Raw genomic sequence first — 19,752 nt, 5'->3', positions numbered from 1 at the left:
AAGTGTGAGCTGTAACCAGAACCCTCCTGCTCCTCTGTGTGTTCCTGACTGTGCCAGGTGTGATCCCTGTGCCTCTTTCCCCCTCCTGCAGCTGCACATCCCACCATTGTGAGGGAGCTCTGCCCTGATCCGGCCTGGTTGGATCAAATAAACACCATCAGGTCAATGACTGTGCATGAGGTCTGGCCCCAGGTCACTCAGAGCTGTTCCAGGAGCTGCTCCGACCCCTGGGAATTCAGAGCACACCCTCAAACATCAAAGAGAAGGAATAACTGATGGGGGGGGGGAGCTGAGGGGACAGGAGTGCAGCTGGAATGAGCAGCAGCCACAGGAAACTGGGAATAATTGGGCTTTAGAGCAGCTGAGTTTTCCACCTTCTGGCAAAAAAGATCTTAAACCTGAGTTGGTTTGGTCTGTTCCTGAAGAGCTGCAGCTCCACCATCCACAGCAGGACAGGCAGGAGGTGCAAAAGCGAGACCAGAGCTCCGACCTCCCCTCCCCGGGAAGGGGACCTGGAGCCTCCTCTGCCAAACCTCTCCCAAAGCAGGGGGAGCTCCCTGGAGACCTGGGCTGATCCTACAGTGGGGCAACAGCACCCGATGGAAACACGACAGTGGGATAAGTGGAGGAAGAAAAACGTGGGATGGAGGGGGCTGAGACTCCAACACCAACAACCTCCATCAGTTCTCCACCCTCGGAAAACTGCACTGAGTGTACCAACAGAACCCGGGGGGATGTGGGGACTGTGTCCTTCCCCCTCCCTGGGACTCCTGCACCAGGAAAACCAAGTTAAGGTTTCATTTTTTCCTTCTAGGTTTGGGAGCAGCAGTTTGTTGTCCTTGTGAGGACACAGCGTGGAACACAAAGCAGCCTCCTCTTCCAAGGTGCTCCTGCTGAACCTCCAAGGGGCAGGGAAGCAAAATAAAAAATTAGAAAGTGTGTTAGCAAATGCTCCCATGCAAAAGTCTAAACTTTATTCACTTTTATTTATATATTTAACAATTCTAAAGTATTTACTTCTCGCTTTTGACAAAAATGAAAAATATAGGAGCACTTTACTCTCTTGTGGAGAGAAGGGTTATTTCTGTACAGCTACGGAGAGAGACGGTTCCTCCTTTACATACAAAGAAAAATAATATTAATAAAAAAAAGTGCTTCATGGATCCAAAATTGCCTAAAGAGCCGCAAGCATTTATTCACACTATACATCCCGCCTGGCTCCGGCCCGTCCTGCCCCTCCGGGCTGGGCTGAGCTCCCAGCCCCGCCCCGCTGCCTCCCCATCCCCATCCCGACATTCCCCTCAGCCCGTTCCTGCGGAGCAGCGATGCCTGAGCCTCTGCTCCAGCACTGCGGGCCGGGAGCAGCTCCTGGATACCCTTCGCTGCAGGACCCACCCTTGCTTTTCCCTCCTTGCAGCTTTCCCAAACCCGTGCCAGGGAGATCCCAAGACGCTCCGTCCGTTCCCAGACCCCCTTCCCGTAAGGACGCAGCCTCCTCCTTCCTGGACATTCATCCCTGCCGGATCCTCGCGGGGTGGGAGGGCACAAACCACCCGGGCCTTTCCCCTCAGACCCACCGAGCTCTGCCAGACGGTTTATCTGTGTGGCCCTCCCTTTGGAGGATGATTGTGACATTCCAGGGAAGGGAAATGCTCCTTTCCCAAGGTTTTTTAGATTTTGAGCTATTGTATTTAGAACTCTTAAATACTCCAGGAGGATTCCTGGGAATATCACAGAGCAGTTGGGACTCTGCCTAAGGAATACACTGTGAGCAGGATCTATGCTTCCTCCTTGCCTGATTGCACTAAGCAGGATTGATGGGATCTACGGGAAGGGGATGAGCACCTACTGCTGAGTTACAAACAGAGACTCGGGAGATTCTCACTGCAATGAGGTGACTTGGATTGGGGCAGAAGGAAAAAGGCAAATCCAGGATGCATTTTGGATTGTTCTAAGATCCTCAGGCAGGTTTTTCCTATCTGGAGTACACTGAGCAGAGCCTGGAAAAGGAGGAACATCCCAGGGGGATGCCAAGCCCCAGTGCACTCCCCATGGATTCCAGGGGGTCTCGGTTGCCTTCTGGCCCTTTGGAGTCTCAGTAAAGTGCGAGTCTGACCAGCCAGGGCCTGGGCCTGACCTTGGCAATGCTCTGCTCCCAGAGGGAACCTCCCATGGATGGGGCAGGGAAAAGGAGAAGGTCTGCTCCGGTCCCCCTCGGGTTTGAATCATGGATTGCATGGACAGGCCCCTGCAGAGGCCCATGGGACACTCAGCTCGGCTGCTTCAGTCCCACCTCACCTCTCCCAGCATTCCTGAGCCAACACTCCAGCTGTTCCCACTCCCAAGGCTCAGACCTGTGGACTATGTGTGCAGGGAATCTGACTGACCCCTGGGGCAGCCCCTGTGAGAACACACAGGGAGAGGGCTCTCTCTTGGGAAGGAGATTCCCACCTCCTGTAGCAGCAACAGGTTCCCAAAGCGCAGTTTGTGGTGTGGAGTGCCAGGAGTGCTGCCAGCACTGGGGCTGTGCTGCTGCTGCTGCTGCTGCTCCGCAGCCCGGCCGGCCCCTCTCCCAAACCCTCCCTGCCGGCTCCTCCTTCCCCAACCCTCTGAGCGGCCCCTCCGAGCGGGACAGACGCCCCGGGGTCCCTGCGCCCCCCCGCACAAACACACACACAGATATATTATATACACACACACGCACGCAGAGACAGACACACGGACAGGCAGGAAAGGGGAAGAGCTGGAAAAGGAGACTCCCACAGTCCGGCGGCGCTCCCGGAGCTCCGTCCCGCCCGCCCTCACAGCGCTCCCGCAGCCCTGGCAGGGCCCGGCCCGGCTGCTCCCGCCGCTCCCGGGCCGGGAATTCAGTTGGATGTGGCAGTGATGGGCTTGTCCAGTTCGAGGTCCAGGCTGGAGCCGCCGGGGTGGAGGCTGCTGTAGCAGGACTTGCAGACTCTGCTGGGCTCGAAGAGCTGCTGGCTGGGAACGGGCACCTTCTGGTTACAGCAACTGGAGCAGAACACGTTGCCGCAATTCCTTGTGTCAGGAACAGAGGAGAAAGGGGAAAGGAAGGATTAGAAGCAGCTTGATAAAGTTGTACCAGGAGGTATTGCCAGGGCTGTGATGGGGTTGGCCTGGAGACATTGGTATCTCCCTACAGAGCAGGGCATAGGCAGGGACAGTTCCAACACCTGCACCTGCGCTGATCCCTCCTGCAGTTGGAGCAGAGACCCAGGAATGGGCACGGGAAGGAGCTCAGGGATAGGGACAGTGTGGGACTGCAGCTCATGGAACTCCTCTGCAGCGATGGGTGAGCTCTCTGCCATGTCATCATGGAATGGTTTGGGTGGGACGGACCTTAAAGCCCTTCCAGTGTCACCCCCTGCCATGGGCAGGGACACTTTCCACTGTCCCAGGTTGCTCCAAGCCCTGTCCAACCTGGCTTGGAAAACTTCCAGGCTGGATGTGCTGCAGAGGAGCTCAGGGACGGTGCCACCACCACCCTGGGGCACATGGCTGAGAGGGCTGAGCTGGAGCCACCACAGCCATTCCTACAGGAGCACCTGGGGAATGAGGGGCACTGGCCCTGCTCGCACTGCTGCTCCAGCCCTGGGACACAGCAGGATGGATGTGGCAGTGCTGGCAGGAGCCAGGACTCTGCTCCCAGCCAGAAAGCCCAGGACAGATGGAATACCAAACCCAGCCTCAGTCAATGCAACCCTCCCAGTGCCCCCACAGCAACTCCAGCAGTCCCACACTCCGGCACCCAGGGAACTCAGCCAAGAGGACCATGCAGGGCCCGGGGTGGGCAGGCAGGTGTTCCATGCGCAGGGCAGGTGGGCACTCACAGCATTCCCGGGAGCTGGCACATGCACCTGCCCGGGGCAGGGTCACAGCTCAAAGCAATCCCCCTCCCCTGCTCCCCCTCAAAACCAGTGAGCCCTATCCTCCAAACTCATTCATTCCCACAAGGAGCTGGGAGCAGCACTCCAAGGATTGCACAGCTGCCCTTCCCATTAACTCTCTGGCATGAGGATTTGGTGCCCTCCTTGTTCTGTGCTGGAGATTTGCTGCTGCCAAGAGCAAACTGTGCCAGGGAATTCTGCTGACACCCACCAGCTCTGGCTAATCCTTCCTCTCCAAGAGAGGAGATTTCCAGCTGCTGGCCACTGATGGGGAGAGAGGGAGCAGAGAAATCCCATTTCCCACTTCAGTGGGCTCATTTCCTCAGTTCCGCACAGAGGCTCTGGAGCCAGAACTCCAGCACAGGGAGCAGCCTCTGCAGAGGTTCTGAGTTTGGAGGATTCTGTCAGAAATCCCTCTCAGAAACACCTCAGGGGGGGTGGGGGGGAACACACACAGCAACACCCTATGGAGAGGCAGCACCCACAGCCCCAGCTCCCTGCCCTGGGAATGGCGATCCCACAGCAGTGCTGATGGATGAGGGAAAAGAGAACCAGAGAGACTAAACCAAGGATCTCTTTGTTGGAGCTCAAGCAGCTTCCTAACATATGCTTGGGGTTTTCTTTTATCCCAGATAATGGTGCTCTGGAACTGCTCTCTCAAGCTTTGAAAAGCTCTGGACAGCTTATCCTTCCATCCTGGTGGTCTCCTGCTTTGCTTCAGGGATTAAAACAAGATGTTAAAAAACAGGCTGGAAAAGGGATCATGCTCATTAGAGGAAGTGGGGCTGAAAATCACACACCCCCAAAATCCCAAATGACAGATGTTCATCCACTTTTGGTGATTCTAACCCCCCAGCCAGCTCTGTCCCTGCTCCTGCCATGGGGTTTTCAGTCCTTCCAAAACAAGCAGCAGGTTTTTGTCAATGCCCTGCGGGACAGTGTTAGAATTGTTTGGTAACACACAGACCTCTCCAAAAAACATGGCAAAAAAGGGAAGGATCAAAACTAAATGGATAAAACTTGCAGGGCAGTGTCCTCCCAGTGTCAGTGCAGCATCCTCTGTCATCACTCACACACGGGCTGGCAGTGAGTGTTAGTGTGAGACACACCCCATGTAAGCCCCACAAGCCAAGTCCTAAAAGCCCTTCCGTGAAGAGAGAGGCCTTTCACATGGATCCAAACACGCAACAGCTCGTGCTGGCCACCCCCACCTCAGTCCTGGTGATTGGTAGGCAAGTGAGAGAGAGGGGGAACAGCCCAAGTTAGCTGGGAGGAGTCACCCCGGAAAGGCAGACGGACAACGGGCAGAGGCTGCTGGAAATGCTCACCAGAGCTGATCACCTCGGTCAGTGCCCCTGCAGGAGGGAGAGAGAGCTCAGGGACAGCCAAAGGGAGCAAACGGTGGCAACCAAGGAAGCTGGAAGGTTTTATCCTGCTCAAGGCCTTACTCTGAGTGGTTCAACTCATCTCCACTCCCAGGGAAGGGGTTGTACATGTTTGCCAGGTTGATACTTGGTGGTGTTGGTTTCTACCAGTGGGGACAGTCTGGTCACTGACAGGGCAAAGCTGAACAGACAGAGACACTCCAGGGGGATCTGCAGCCACATGAAACCCTGAGTCCATTTTAACCCCTCCTGGTGTTGGGGTGACTGACCTTTGTGTATCCAGGCTCTGGGAATTCTCCCAAGCCCAGGCCTAGGGAACAGCCTCGGTTCCTGTAACAGTTTTGCATGTCCAGAAACCAGGAATAGGAACTTATTTGAAATGGAACTTAGAAATTGAAAATTCTCTGGCTTTAACCATGTGGCCTCTGCCTCCTGGTCTTCATTAAGGCTGCCTGAGCTGCTGCAGCCTCTGTGGCAATGTCTGACAAAGAGTAACCCAGAAAGCTTTGACCTCACATAGGTGTTCTTTTCAGATACCATAGGAGCAGGTTAATGAAGAGGGGAGAATGGTTAGAGAAGGCAAGGAGCAGGTTTACAACCAGCAATGGGAAGGCTATTCCTATATTTCATGTAATTCATGTATTGAATTACTGAAGGGAAGATGACAAAGCTGTTTTTTCAATAAAACTGAACAGCCAGCTGCCTCCAAATCCAGTCTGAGGGATGAAGGTGGGATCTGTTTTGGCTGGGGTGGAGCAGATACAAATCTGGCTTTCAAACACCTCCTGTGCATGAACTGGAGCTGGGCAGGAGAAACCTGTGCTCCTCCCAGCACTCGGCCCCTCCAGCCGCGCAGCCCTGCCCTGCCACTGTGGGTGACAGTCACCCTTGGAGAGGAGCTGTGTGTCCCAGGAACCCCCCGGTGTGAGGGCCCTGTGCCCCCCGTGCCCTTACCTGCAGTGGTGCTTCCTGCTGGCCAGCCAGAAGGCGCTGTCGCAGCCGTAGCAGTGCGCGGCCAGGTGGTCCGGCAGCCACCGCGTCACCTGCGGGACAACAGCACGGGCTCAGGGGGGGCACTGCAGACACCCCCAGCCCCTCTGTGCCCCCAGAGCAAAGCCAAGCACCCCGAGGGAGCTGCTTGTTCTGCTGTGAAAGCAGAGAGTCAGGGCTGGCGACAGCAGCAGACACGGATCTGTGAGAATGGAGACACTGCATTCCCCTCACAGGCAGAAATTAATGCAGGAAGTCCAATTCCCTTCAGCTAAAGGTGGATATTCCCACCTGAGGCTCCTTTCCTGCTCTCCCCTTCCCAGCTCCCAGGCTGTGAAGCAGAGGGCTCATAGGCACAGGTACTGGTATGTCAGGTGAGATAAGCGGAATGCAAGGAGAAGAGAGTTCCCAAGACGACCAAAGGCCAGAGGATAATTTGAATATCAGTATCTCAGAAGGAGTGATTTACAGGGATTCAGTCTGTACCTCTGTGTCCTGTTTATCCACCTGTTCCCAGCTGGCTTCAGAGAAAATCTCTGTGCTGCAGCGAGACAAGCAGTTCTGATCCAGATTGCTTTCGGAGTCAGGGATAGACGTCTGTTGGCAAACAAACACAGCTGAACAGAACCTGCCCATGTCCCTCTTTGCACCACAGATCACCCAGAAACCTCGACAGGTCAGGTTCTGACCCTCTGCTGACACCATGATGTGAGGCAGAGTGGGTTTAAAATCCAGTTTCTGCTGCATTAGCAGAAAGTTCTGGCAAAGCTTTGGGTGATTAACCAAAACCTGCTCTCTGTGGCTCCAATTCCAGGGTTCTGTTTCCTTTCCAAGGTTGTTTCACTTTCAAAAGTAAAATTAGCAATACATATATCCTTTTGTTGGCAAGGATTCTGGAAAATACAAGCCAAATTGTATATGGGAACTCAGAATTTGAGCTATATATATCCTATATATAGGTTTTGGGGAATGATGCTTCCTTAATACAGTCTGTGCAAGTAGGGCTGGATTTTAACTGACTTCCAACTCAGCCAGCCCCTAAAACACATTAGAACAGCAAGAAATCTTGAGTTAATGTCTTCTTGTGTCTGAGGAATGGGCATTCCTGGAGCTCCAGAGGAAAACCTGCAACTCCCAAGCTGAGGCACAAACAGAAGGTAGAGATCAGGTTCCTAAAAACAAGGAATTTTCTGGAGGCACTGCCAGCCCTTCACTGAAGCTTCTGAAGGCCCTTAAAAATGGGAGTAGAATGAATTAAGCCAAAGCTCCCCGTTTCTCCTGGGAATCCAAGGTTTTTGCAGTGACACCGAACCCAATGGAGCAGCATCTCCAGTGGGAAGAGCCAAGAGGGCTCTGAGGATTTTTCACAACAAACGTACCTGGGACTATCCAGCACCTCTGCCACTTCTGAACAGCAATGAGTTTGACAAACCTCCCACAAACACTTCTTGTTTGCTATTTTACAGGCATATAAACCATGTGGGAAAAGGGAATTTCTGATGGGTGTTGTGGCAGCTTCAGGAATTACAGGCAAGTGCTCAAACCCACAGGAAGGTTCTCTAAAAAATTCCCTACTTCCACAACTTGAAACACTTCTAAGTAAAATCATACTTTAAAAGCCCTCCTAAATTTTGGTATTTGTTGAGGAAAAAAACCCTTGTTGACATACAGCTGTCATGAAAGCTCAGTTAATTTATTCCAGTTAGTGAGCCTGGAGCAGCCTGGCCATCTGAAAGGGACAGTGTGAACCTGATGGGTTTGAGCTCACAGAGCACCACCTGAACCTGCAAAGCACCAAGGGATCATCCCATGCTACTGTCCCAAAAATGGCACACTCACAGCCTTAGGAAAATATCTTTGTCCTACACAAAAACACCAAGAAAAGAGGTGTTTGTTTTGGAATAAGGCCAGTGAGGGTGTTCAGGGATGTCCAGGTATGTGTGAGTTGCTGTTGAACACCCATCCTGAAATAAACCTTTGGTCCACTCATGGTCAAACTTAAGTTGGGTGAAAACACTTGTCATTAGCTGCCATTTATCATGTCCTCAGGCAGGGTCTGCCCTGTTCAGAACGACCTGGGGAGTTCTAGAGAAGCCTGCAGAGCCCCCCAGCCCCACCCTGAGCTGTGCCCCACAGGCTGAGCGCACGGTGAGCTCTGAGCGCGGCACCAGCGCCGCTCACTCACCACGTCGTCTCCGTAGTCCCCGTTGAGCCGCAGGGAGCTGTTGAGGAACTGACTCTCCAAGCGGCTCTTCAGCTCCTGCACCTGCTTCTTCAGGGTCTCCACCTCCTGCTGGTGTCCCGTCTCGATCTGGCGCAGGCGCTGCTGGATGACGTCGCTGTAGACGGGCATGCCGTCGTCGTCCAGGTGGCTGCGGGCGGGCTGGTCGGGGCTGCCGGCCGCCTGCCTGCCCAGCTGGCTCAGCGTCCACTTGTGCTGCAGGTTGCGCAGGTGCAGCTGTGCGGAGCTGCCCACGGACACCTGCCTGCTGAGCGCGGCCTTGAGCCGCCCGTCCGCGCCGTTCACGCAGTGCCCGTTGGCCATGGGCAGTTTCGGGGGCACGAGCCCCTCCAGCTTGTTCTCGGGCTCCAGCTCCCCGTTACACACCACCTCGTCTTTCCGCTCCACTGGGGGCAAGGCACAAGGGGAAGGCATCGGGAGGTGTGTGGTGCTGCTACCAGAAGTCCTGTGTGCTCGTGGGCCCAGTTTTTGGAGCTCTATCATGCCCTCCCACTCCGGAGCTCGGCACAGCTCGTCAGCGCTGTTGTCGAAGGGGTGGGCTCTGTGGCACAGCCCCTTAGGCATGAACTCGGGCTTTGCTTCAGTCTCCGTTAAGGTTTCCGTGGAGCTCTCGATGCTGGCTGTCCTTGCCTCGGGCGGGGCTGGCAGAGGGAAGGGCAGGCCGGCCTGTGCGGTGCCGCAGGGGCTCTCTGCGTCTCCGTGCTTCCCCACGGCCTCCTCCTCCTCCGTGCTGCTCGGGGTGGAGCCCTCCAAGGGAGCGGTCTGCAGCCCTCGCACCTGAGGGAGCTTCTGGAGAGCGCTGCTGGCATCACTGTGCTCGTCCTGCTGTGCTCTGGGCTCAGAAGCACCGTGTGAAGGTGGCAGTGGGGTGGGGGTGGGATTGTTCCTTACGATACCTGTGTCCGCCTCCTCCCTGTCACCAGGGTCACCAACGTACCCCCGCAGATTGTCCACTCTCTCCTTATCCAGGGCAGCCTCAGCCCCTTTCCCTGCTGCCTCTGGGCCACCCCTTAGGTGCTCCTCCAGCCCCACATCATCTTTGGTGGCCTCCTGCAGGATGTTCTCCATCTGTCCCTCTGCCACGCCGGCCGCCACGGACAGCTCGGCGCCCAGGGGGGCCCTGCCCTGGCGGCCCAGCCCGTCGCCCTCGAAGGGCTCGTCGCCGGCGGGGCCGAGCCCGCCGAGCTCCAGGGAGCGGCGGTGCTCCTGCCACTTGTCGTTGAGGCTGGGGTCGCTGCTGCGCCGCGCCGCCGCCGCCACGCCGCTGTCACACGCCGTCGGCAGGTTGTCGAAGGACCTGGTCTTTGGTAACCTGCAGAGGCACAGAGAGCCCAGTGCACAGTCAGGGGAGGCTTTATTAAACAAACATTCAGCTACTGTGGGCTAAACCTCCCCCCAGTCAGGTCAGTAACAATCTGGGACTTGAGGGAAGTATTATCCAGGAGAACGTGCTGCCCATCTGTAGTGCAGAGTTGCTTCAGGACCTCCTTTTTTTGACAGCAGGAAAATATGTTGAACCAGACTTCAAACACTCCCAGAATAATCCCTTTACCACTGAGCCCAAATGCTTCCACTCTGGTCACACCTCCTAATTAACATGTGGTCAGAGTCATCGTACAAAAAAGCAAATAGTTATGCAATGCCAAAGAACTCAAATTCAAGATAACCAAAGGAAAGCTTATATTCCATAAGGATACAAGGAATTCTTTGTGGCTGTGTGACACCCAAAGATTAATTCAATTTACCAAGCTTCTCTCTGTCACAGTCACCCCTGAAACATGACAGTTTCCAAAACCAAAGCACTGATAGACTGTGCTTGGGCAGGTCAGTCCCACATTCCACAAACCCACATGGAAGGAACCCTGCCCTCCCACCACCACCATTCTCCTTTTATTTCCCACAAATTTCCCCTGTTGATCTTACTTTACAGGATGGGATTTCTGGGCTGGAGGCTCACCTGCCCAGAGGCTGCTCGTCAGGGCTGGAGCCTGGCACAGGGTAGGGGGCACAGGAGTCGTCGGCCGGCGTGGAGGGGGACGAGCAGGGCAGGTAAACAGCACTCCAGAGCATCAGGTTCCTCACATGGCACACTGGGTACAGCACCTGAGAGGGACAGCACAGGACAGGGTCAACTGCTGGCTCCCAGCAGGCAGAGGAGTTCAGCCCTGAAGGTAACAGTGAGCAGTGATGGCATTTCATCAGCCACAGTTGGGTCTAGAATGATCTTTTCCATCAGAGGCAGGACACTGGTGGCCTTCAGCTCCTCCTGAATGAACCCCTCAATGTGCTCTCTGTGAATCTGCACCTCCACAATGCTCCTGAGCCACTTCAGCTGCTGTGGAACTCAGTGTCCCACTGTCAGTGCCAAGGTCTCCCTGTGTGTGGTGTTCCTCTGTGCCAGAGGCAGCTGGATGTGCCTCTCAGGCCCCAGCCCAGCCTGGCTGCCAGGCAGGCACTCAGGGACAAATTTAGAACATGCAGAAATACTTGGAAGAGGCAGCTTGCTCTTAAAAGGGATTCCTCGACTGTGGAATACACTTTCTGTTTCACTTTGAAGGGAAGAATCACAATGTTCTGAGCTGGAAAGGCCACACAAGGATCCTCAAGTCCTGCTCTCAAGTGAATGGCCCATACAGGGATAGAACCCACAACCTTGGCACTATCAGCACCAGGCTCTAACTGAGCTAATCTCAGGGTCCCCTGGGCTCACTTCAGCAACTCCACTGTTTTCCAAGCAGCTTCCTTATGGAAGAGCAGGCAGTGGCAGAGGGACAGTCTGCCCCACAGAGGCTCCCCAGGGCAGTGGGCACAGCCCCAAGGCTGCCAGAGCTCCAGGAGCATTTGGACAATGTCCTCAGGGACAGGGGGGGAGTGTTGGGGTGTCTGGTCAGGACCAGGGGCAGGACTGGATGGTCCTTGTGGGTCCCTTCCCGCTCAGGAGATCTCATGATTCCAGTCGGGTTTCCCGGGCACTGAGCAGGGGAAGGGCTGGGGGGTGGCTGCTGCTCTTGAACAACTCTGGCTTTGTCACAGATGTGGCTGCACCTTTTAAAGCCTAAATTAAACCACAAAAAGATGAACCCAAGACAGGAAAATAACAGAACTCCCCCACACAGCAAGAGTGTCCTTGTTAGCACAGACAGTGTTGTATTTCCTGAGGATGGGGGCCAAGTCCCTGAGCCTGTGTCTGTGCCGGGGCACAGAGCATGGAAGGGCAGCCCAAGGACAGCCTGTGCACTCAGCCTGCTGAACAGCCCTCCTTGCACTCCTCCTGTGCACACCTGCTGGCCTTTTCAGGGAAATTCAGATGCCTCCACAGCTTTGAACACCCCCAGAGGCTGTGTCTGTCTGCTCTGCCCCAGCACCCCGTGGTGCCAGTGTGAGGTGGGGAGGCAGTGCCAGCTCTGCAGGGCCACAGCCAGGGCACACACGGCCACGGGGGCTCAGGGGAACGGAACACTCATCTCTATAGAACCAATGTGGGCATACAACTCTTTCCTACTTAGACAGGGTTTAATTTCACTCTAAGGAACAAATAAAAGTCACATCTATCACATGGAAACCCTCTGCATAGTCCTTACAGCTCCATTTATGACATCTGATACTTTCATAAATAAAAAGGCTCAAATATTTATACAAGAGTTTGCAGTCCTACCCATGATGTCATTTGGTGACTGTGTGTTCACTTGCCCATGCTCTGCATCTCACCAATGCCTCACAAGACCTTGTATCAAAGACACAACAAGGTCACTGTGAGCCCCTTCCCAGAACTTTCAGTGAGCTCTTACCATGGAGCAGCCAAACTGGAAACATGAAGGTATTAAGAGAAACAAAGATACACCAAATAATCTGAGCTACTTCTGCTGTTCAGCTTTAAGATGAATTTAGACACAGTGTCTAGGTTTGCAGGCAATTTTCTATCACTCCTCTGACACAGCTTAGCTCTCTAGAGAGGTCTATTTATCAAACACTGAAATGTTTTCTGCTACAAAAAATATTTAGTTACAGAAAACACATTTCTAGCATGGGGAAATTTCTGAGGTGGCATTTGACATTCCTCAAATAACAGCAAAATTAACACAAGACTTGAAATGTCAGTCTGAGGTGAATGTCAGTGGGGAGAGCAGGGCTCGCTGGTCTGCAAGCACCTCTCTGCTTGTGGTGACAGTTCAGAGAATCCCAGAAGGGTTTGGGTGGCAAGAGAACTTGAAGATCATCCAATTCCACCCGCTGCCATGGGCAGGCACACCTTCCACTAGAGCAGGTTGCTCCAAGCCCCATCCTGGCTTTGAACACGTCCAGGGATGGGGCAGCCACCACCTCGGCTGTGGTTGGACCCCAGTTCCCGTGTCCCACCGTCTGGGTGTTTCCTCAGGGTACCCCCACTTTGGGGCCTCTACCTGGGGCCCCCCCAGGGCTCTGCCCTGCAGTGGGGTGGGGGATACATACAGATTCCGACTGGGAGGAGTAGAGCAGGTTTTTGAAGGCTTTGTTTGCTGCCCGCAGCAAAGACCAGACGGAGCAGGTCCGTTCCTGAGTGTGTTTCTCTCCTCTCTCCTTCGCATTGTTGCACAGGAATGTTCCAAAGAGGCAGGAGTAGGTGTGCTGCACCAATTTCACCTGCACAGAGTGATTCAGAGGTGTCAGGTGGCACAGGAGATCAGCTTCACCCTCCCTCTGCAGGGCCAAAGCCCCCTCCCAGGGCTCACACAGCATTTTTTGCATACCTCCTTACAAAGCAATTGCAAAAGAATGCAAGAGAAGTGGAATCTTTTAAAATCGTAACTGAAAAAATTCAGGAAAAAATACAACTTAGAAAGACAAAATATTTGTTCATAATCAAGCACAAAAGTCATGTTGATTCAGACTCAGTGCCCTGCAGGACAGGCAGGGAGCCATGATTCCTGTGCTGCACAATATTAATGCAGCACAGAAATGCTGACCATTAATCACTCTGTGCTGTGGGCCCAGCCTAACAAAATGGCTTAGTGTGAGCTTAACTTCAGGCATATAAATGACTTCCCTAGGATTATTCAGATGTTTAAATCAAGACAAGTAGTTCAATATTCTGATAAATTAGGGGGTTACTCTACAAAGGCCAGAACACCATGGGAATGTTCTCTCAGGGCCCCTGGAGATCAGCAGAGTGGAGTGAGGCCAGTTACTACCTGTTGTATCTCATTTCACACCAAGTTACGCCGCGGCCGAACACGGACTCGGCTCCATGGCTGAGCTGCAAGTGGTAACTCAAGTCAGCCACAATCACAGGAATGTGCCTGAAGTCTCTCAGTGGAGCAGACACTTCATAAAAACTTGTACTCCTTGGATTACTGTTCCTGCAGTCCGTGACTGCCCCTTCCCCAGACACCTGGGACTGACTGTGACCATCCTGGGTGAATTCCTAATGCGAGCACTGTCTGCTTCCAGAGAAGGTACACACAGCTCCTACATCCTCTCAGCAAAGAAAATGAAAAATGAATGGAGCAGGTTGTTTTTAGAGGGGGTTTTCAAGTCAAAACATGATCAAAGCAGTTTGTATTGCCATTTACAATGATTTTGTTCTGGCTGTGTGGATGTTTTATACCTCTTAGGTAAGAATATTCAATTAATATAATTTATTTCTTTAAAGTCTAAAAGAAGTCCTGCCTCTGTTTTAAGAGTGAACAGACCCCATGGGGTATACATGTAATTTTGTCTGCTGTATCTGGGCAGCTTTCCTATTACTTTTATCATGCTTAGGGAATGGTTTGGGACTGAAAGCCAATCTCATTCTACCTCCTACCATGGGCCCACCAGCCCAGGTTGCTCCAAGCCCCGTCCAACCTGGCCTTGGACACCTCCAGAATGTCACAGACAGGTGGGATGGTTTAGAAGAGTCTGTAAAGCAGTAATCTCTCAACTCACAAGGAATGCTTCGTTAAACTCAAAGGAGCAGGGGAACTGCCTCTGGAGCTGATGGACACAGTCCAGCCACTGCAGGAACACCGGGCAGCGCTCGTTCAGGTCGTCCGAGTTCTCGCCATGGCCACAGCGGTCTGCAAACTTGTGGCCAAAATCCAGCCACTCCATCTCCACTAGCACCTGGAAACCCTGCAGGAACAAAAGGACAGATGGAGAATTCCTGTTTTCCTTTGGGTCAGTTTTCTAAGATGGACTGACTTGTGGGAATCGCTTTGCTGATGTGCCCTCACTCTCCTATTTCCCTCCCGCACTGGGCTCGATACGTCTCTTTGCTGGTTTAATTCTCTGTGCCCTGGAATGAAATTGGGACAGATATGGATTCCCAAACTACAGGAACAGGAAAGGGAATAAGGCAGGTTAAATCCTCAGTGACTGGCAGGGAGGATGCTGATATGAGCCCCATTACTCCTGGCAGGGGTGAGTAGGAACTTCATCTTGATAAAATCCATCTGAATGGTGGTACCCAGAATTTGCACAGGACATCTGAAAGCTTTCCTTGAAAATGATGGGCAGATCTGTCTGTGAGAAAGAAAACAATCCACAACAGGACAGGCTGCAGGTGCTTGTCTGAGTGTACACCAGTCACAAGGCTGACTAAAGGTTCACCTGAGTGATTTCTCAGGAAAATGGAAAGGGCAAAGACATTCCCAACCAGCGCCTGGGTAAGCAGCTGAATGTGACACCTTGTCTGACAGCACCCGAAATCCATCACAGGGCAGGAAGGTTTTGGTTCTTAGGGGAAAGAAAAATTGCAGAGAATGTTTATCGAGTCAAAGGCTGTGATCAGAGACAAAATAATGGCTGTGATTAGAGCCAAAGGAATGGCTGACAGCTGACAAATGTGAAATGTGGCAATGCTGAAGACTCATTTTCCTCAACACTTCTGATCCTGGTATAGACAGCTGCAGTTTATGGTCTTCCCTGGATGTCAAGGAAGGCACAGGGTGTGCAGAGCAGGACTCTGCACTCTGAACAGGAAGGACAGCACTCCTGGGAGCACCAGAAGGTTCTGTGCCCAGGCAAGAGCAGCATGTTCTGCCCTGGTGGATGGCAACTTCCTGAACCCACATGAAAAAGGATCCAAGAAGTTTCCACACTTCCATCCAAAAGGCTTTGCTGCAGCTCAAGCCTCTGGTTCTCCTGTGAGTGAGGCTTTAAGCAGCAGCTCACAGCAGTGTTCAGAGAGAGAGTTCTGCTCTGGGCAACAAAGGCATCTTGCCCGTGGGCTGGCAGATGGCACCCAGCCAGCACATGTCCCACAGTGCTGCAAAGGGAGGGGGGAAAAATTCAGGCTGACAAAACAGGAGAAATACAACTGATAGAGGACATGGAAAATGTGAAACTGGAAAACCACACACTTGGGAAATCCAGCAAAGAGAAAGGCTTTGAATGAGTGCTTGGCTGAGCACCTGCAGTGGGACAATGGAAACTGCCAAGTGCAGCACTTCGCACTCCATATTCTTAAGGCAAACATGAGGAAGCCCAGAGCATGACTGTGCAGTTACAGCACAGGGAATACAATGTGCTCCTGAGTTCCAGACTGTGCCTCCACCCGTGTGTGGCTGCGTGTGCAGACTATGGCTGCCTATCCCCTGCCACCGTCAGTGCCCTTGGCAGAGGGAAAGACTGAAATACTTTACAGACAGGCTCGCTCAGGAGAGGCCTGAGCTGCCCAGAGTGCTCCAGGGGATGACCAACCTCTGTGGTCCTGTAGTAGGGGTCCAGCAGCAGCTTGGCCAGCGCCACGATCTGGGGCGTGCGGTCCCAGCCGTCGGAGCAGTGCACCAGCACCGGCCGCTGGTCGCGGTCCACGGCGTGCACCACCAGCAGCGCCGACTTGAGCAGCACCGACAAGTGCTGCAGCCACTTGGTGCTCTCCAGAGCTGACAGCCAACTAGAGGGAAACAAGGCAAGACAGTTTTTGCTCTTTTACAATGCTTGCAGGTTTGGATCTCTGAATTTATGATGGCAAAGCTCCTGTTTTAATAAGCTGTGAGTGCCACTCGGGGGCAGTTCTGTTATGTCTCGTTAAGGCTTTCCCAGAGGTGGAAGGAACAAAGACACACAGCCCACCCAAGGGACTGCCAACCTCTGGGATGAGCTGGAGACCTGGGTCACCTCTGAAACCATGGAAGGCTTTAGCAGCAATTTCCAAACAGGCAAGTGGGAGGGAAAACAGGAGTGTGACAACTACAGTGTCCTAGTGAAGACTCAGCTCAGGAGCTCCTGAGACGAGGGGCCATTACAGGGCAGTTATTCCACAGCAATGGAGGGCTTTGAAATATTCTCCTGAAATGGCACTATAAATAAGGGAAACATGGAACACAGCCAGAATCTTCCAAAGGAGAGACAAGACAGGAAGATTAAAGAGCTGGGAATAGCAGGTGTGACTGCTTACAAGCCCACCAGAAGCAGTAACAGTCTGGTATCAATACTCAAGGTGACACTGTAATTTCACAACTAATTTTCTAGGTTCACTTCAACCACAGCGAGTCAATTACCCCCATGAAAATCAGAAAATACAGCTTGGCATTATCACACAGGAGAGTCAGCAGGGGAAAATCCACCAACCCTCAGTTCCCAAACCAGCAGTGAAGGAAGGTGGCTGCACAAACACGTCCCCAGAGGCCCAAAGAGCCACTTACTTTCCTGGGTCCGGCATCTGTGTGCAGAGCAGGCGCAGGGACTGAAAGCTCTTCCGGATGGAATGGATGTTTGCCATCCCCATGAACACAACTTCACAGTTCGGGTAATACTCTGTGGGCAAAGGGCAAGAAAAAAGGGAAGAACCTCAAAAACTGCCTTTCTGAAAGCAGCTTTTTTCATGAAAACAAAGCACCATGACAGATGAAATAATCTGTTCAGGAGATGCCAGTCCTGGAGCTCGGTGGGTAGCCCAGATGGGACGCCACAGCTCAGCAAAAGAGGAGGCATTTACCAAGGCCCTGGTGGATGTACTTCCAATGTTTCCCTCCAGGTTACAGAAGGCAGAGTGCAAACCTTTGGGAATAAGGCTTTTCCTGTGCTCCAGGTACCAGAGTGGTTCTAAAGACTGAGGAACATTGTAAGATGCAAAGCATAAAAATATTTAACTGATAATTCATGGATGGAAGTTATGCAAGGTACAAATTCCTTTTCCTAAGCACTCAAAGGCTGGAAGGTTACTTCATCCACCACTTTCTTCTGAAGGGGATTTTATGAGGAAGCATCACATGTGTGAGAAATACTGGAAGCTCAGGAAAACACAAGATAAATGGAATTACTCTGGATGTTGCTATGGGATGTGCTCATGGTACAGACAGGGCCACAGCTCAGGGGGGCACCCAAGGAGAGCCAGAAAAATACCAATTCAACAGTTTCCCCAGGTTTAGTTTTCACACTGCTGTGATACTTCTGTCTGCACAAAAATGATGACACAACAGCTAAAATGCCAATTTTTACAGAAGGAAAATACTCATGATCCAGGATCTGGGATGCTGAGTGCTGCATAAGGAAATGCAGGAGTCTGAGCATGTTTGCTGTAACTTGATTTCCCAATTCTCCATCAGCCCAACAGCTGCTGACCCAAACAGAACACCCTGCTGGCAATGGACTGTGTAACTCCAGCCACAGACTGTACCAGACAATTTCAGCCTTTGCTTGGCTTTTTACTGAGTTATATCTAAAATAAAGCCCAGCAGAAATGAGCTATTTTTATACAGAGAATGAAGCAAACTTGGCAATATCTCCAGAAAACTCAGAAGCAAAAAGCAATACAATTATTTATTGAAGGTGACAAGCTGTTTGAAAATCTTCTACACAGAATTCAAGAACCAATATACAAGAAAAATCAAACCTCCTGTATACTCTACTTTTCTGGTTTGAAATTCTTCTCTCTGATGAAGAATTATTTGGCAATTTTGAGGAGTTAAATAGAAACTTCATTTTTCCTTACTGGTGCCTGCATAAAGTGCAGCTATTGCAGTAAGACCAAAACAAGAATACATGGTCAGAAGGGATTTTCTTATCTTATCTCTAGTTTTTCTGTCTGGGATTTTTTCCCAGACTCTCCACCCATGGAATTTTAACAGGCTGCATTCATACCCAGTGGTGACCATAAATAACATCTTGTTTATAAAACCACCAATGCACAAGTGTCAAAGAACACAAGGTGGTGTTTCAAGTGTGTTACACATGCAAGAGGAAGCAGGACTGCAGTTGGCTATAATATAAATGCTCAAAAATGCTTCAGCTTTAGAAAAATTGCTGAAAAGCTGCATTTTGCACAGCCATTCTAGAACAGTGTTATTCTCTGCAGTCAGTGGGTTTTACAAGTTCAGGAGTTTTAGACATGAGCGCACTGGACACCTTTGTCTCTCTCTAGTTTATAGGTTTGACTCAGCAAGGGAAAACTCATCAGCATGTTCCACACTGTTCAGCATTTACTGGGCTCTGTCACCAGCTGGGTTTCTGCTCTGGGAACAGCCTTAATGAGCAGCTGAACCTGCCCTGTGAAGGGCTGGGTGGTGGCTGCCACAATCCAGAGCGATGAGCAGCCCTCCATCCCCACGGGCAGTGCTGAGGGGGGTCAGTGTAACCCCATCTGGGCACATCCTGCTGACTGATTTCACTGAGACAGAGGGAATGCTGCTCACCTGGGCACTCACAGCCGCCGCCCTTGGCTCTGTTGGCCACGGCCGCCGCGTACGACCGCGCGTCCAGGATCAGGAGCTTCTGGGGCTGGATGGCCAGGCTCTCTGCTCCCGAGGCATTGGAGATGGAGGAGTCTGGGGAGGAGGAGATGCAACTGGTGAGGAACTCAGAGGATACTCCTGACACTGGTTACAACGTGGTATACTCAGCCCCACAGGGCACATGCACACGGCAAGTTGAGAACGCCCGACTGACCACAATGGAACCCGCCTGTTCCAGGACAGGACATGAAACTTTCACTGAACAGCAACAGCCACAGACTCACCAAATTCCACATCAGAGAGATCCCCTCCGTTGGAGAAATCTCTGGAACAATTGCCATTCATTAACTTGTTGCTGTTGGACCTGGAGTCCGAGGCACAGGCCTTGGCCACGGACTGCACGAGGTGCTCGTCGTCGGCGTTGCGCCAGCCCCACCAGCTGACCTCGGGCTGGCCGCAGCGCGCGATCACCGCCCCGTTGCTCTGGTGCCTGCCGGGGAGGGGAACACAAACAACAGGGCATCAGCTGAAAAATCAGGATGAAAAAGAGCCAGAGGGCATGAAAAACTCAGTGCTGTGCCCCAGTGTCCTAA

General features: G+C 52.5%; 1 protein-coding gene across 2 annotated transcripts in view; it reads right to left on the bottom strand.

The window, feature by feature from the left end:
* Window positions 1-952: 952 nt before the first annotated feature.
* The window catches only part of MTMR3 (myotubularin related protein 3), a 47,728-nt gene continuing 28,928 nt past the window's right edge, over window positions 953-19,752 (bottom strand). Inside the window, exons 9-19 of one of the 2 annotated variants that reach the window (XM_071571762.1) lie at window positions 19,444-19,649; window positions 19,121-19,252; window positions 17,132-17,243; window positions 16,185-16,380; window positions 14,430-14,615; window positions 12,975-13,145; window positions 10,483-10,628; window positions 8,469-9,837; window positions 6,770-6,880; window positions 6,248-6,336; window positions 953-3,039 (exon numbers count right to left, since the gene is read on the bottom strand). In XM_071571762.1, coding sequence (XP_071427863.1) covers window positions 2,868-3,039; window positions 6,248-6,336; window positions 6,770-6,880; window positions 8,469-9,837; window positions 10,483-10,628; window positions 12,975-13,145; window positions 14,430-14,615; window positions 16,185-16,380; window positions 17,132-17,243; window positions 19,121-19,252; window positions 19,444-19,649 — 2,890 coding nt within the window. In that variant the 3' untranslated portion in view covers window positions 953-2,867. The remainder of the gene's footprint in view (window positions 3,040-6,247; window positions 6,337-6,769; window positions 6,881-8,468; window positions 9,838-10,482; window positions 10,629-12,974; window positions 13,146-14,429; window positions 14,616-16,184; window positions 16,381-17,131; window positions 17,244-19,120; window positions 19,253-19,443; window positions 19,650-19,752) is intronic. The other variant, XM_071571763.1, reaches the window with a different exon arrangement.

This window comes from Pithys albifrons, chromosome 17 (assembly GCF_047495875.1).
Source record: "Pithys albifrons albifrons isolate INPA30051 chromosome 17, PitAlb_v1, whole genome shotgun sequence".
NCBI classification, from domain to species: Eukaryota; Metazoa; Chordata; class Aves; order Passeriformes; family Thamnophilidae; genus Pithys; species Pithys albifrons.
This window is presented reverse-complemented; position numbering and strand designations above follow the sequence as displayed.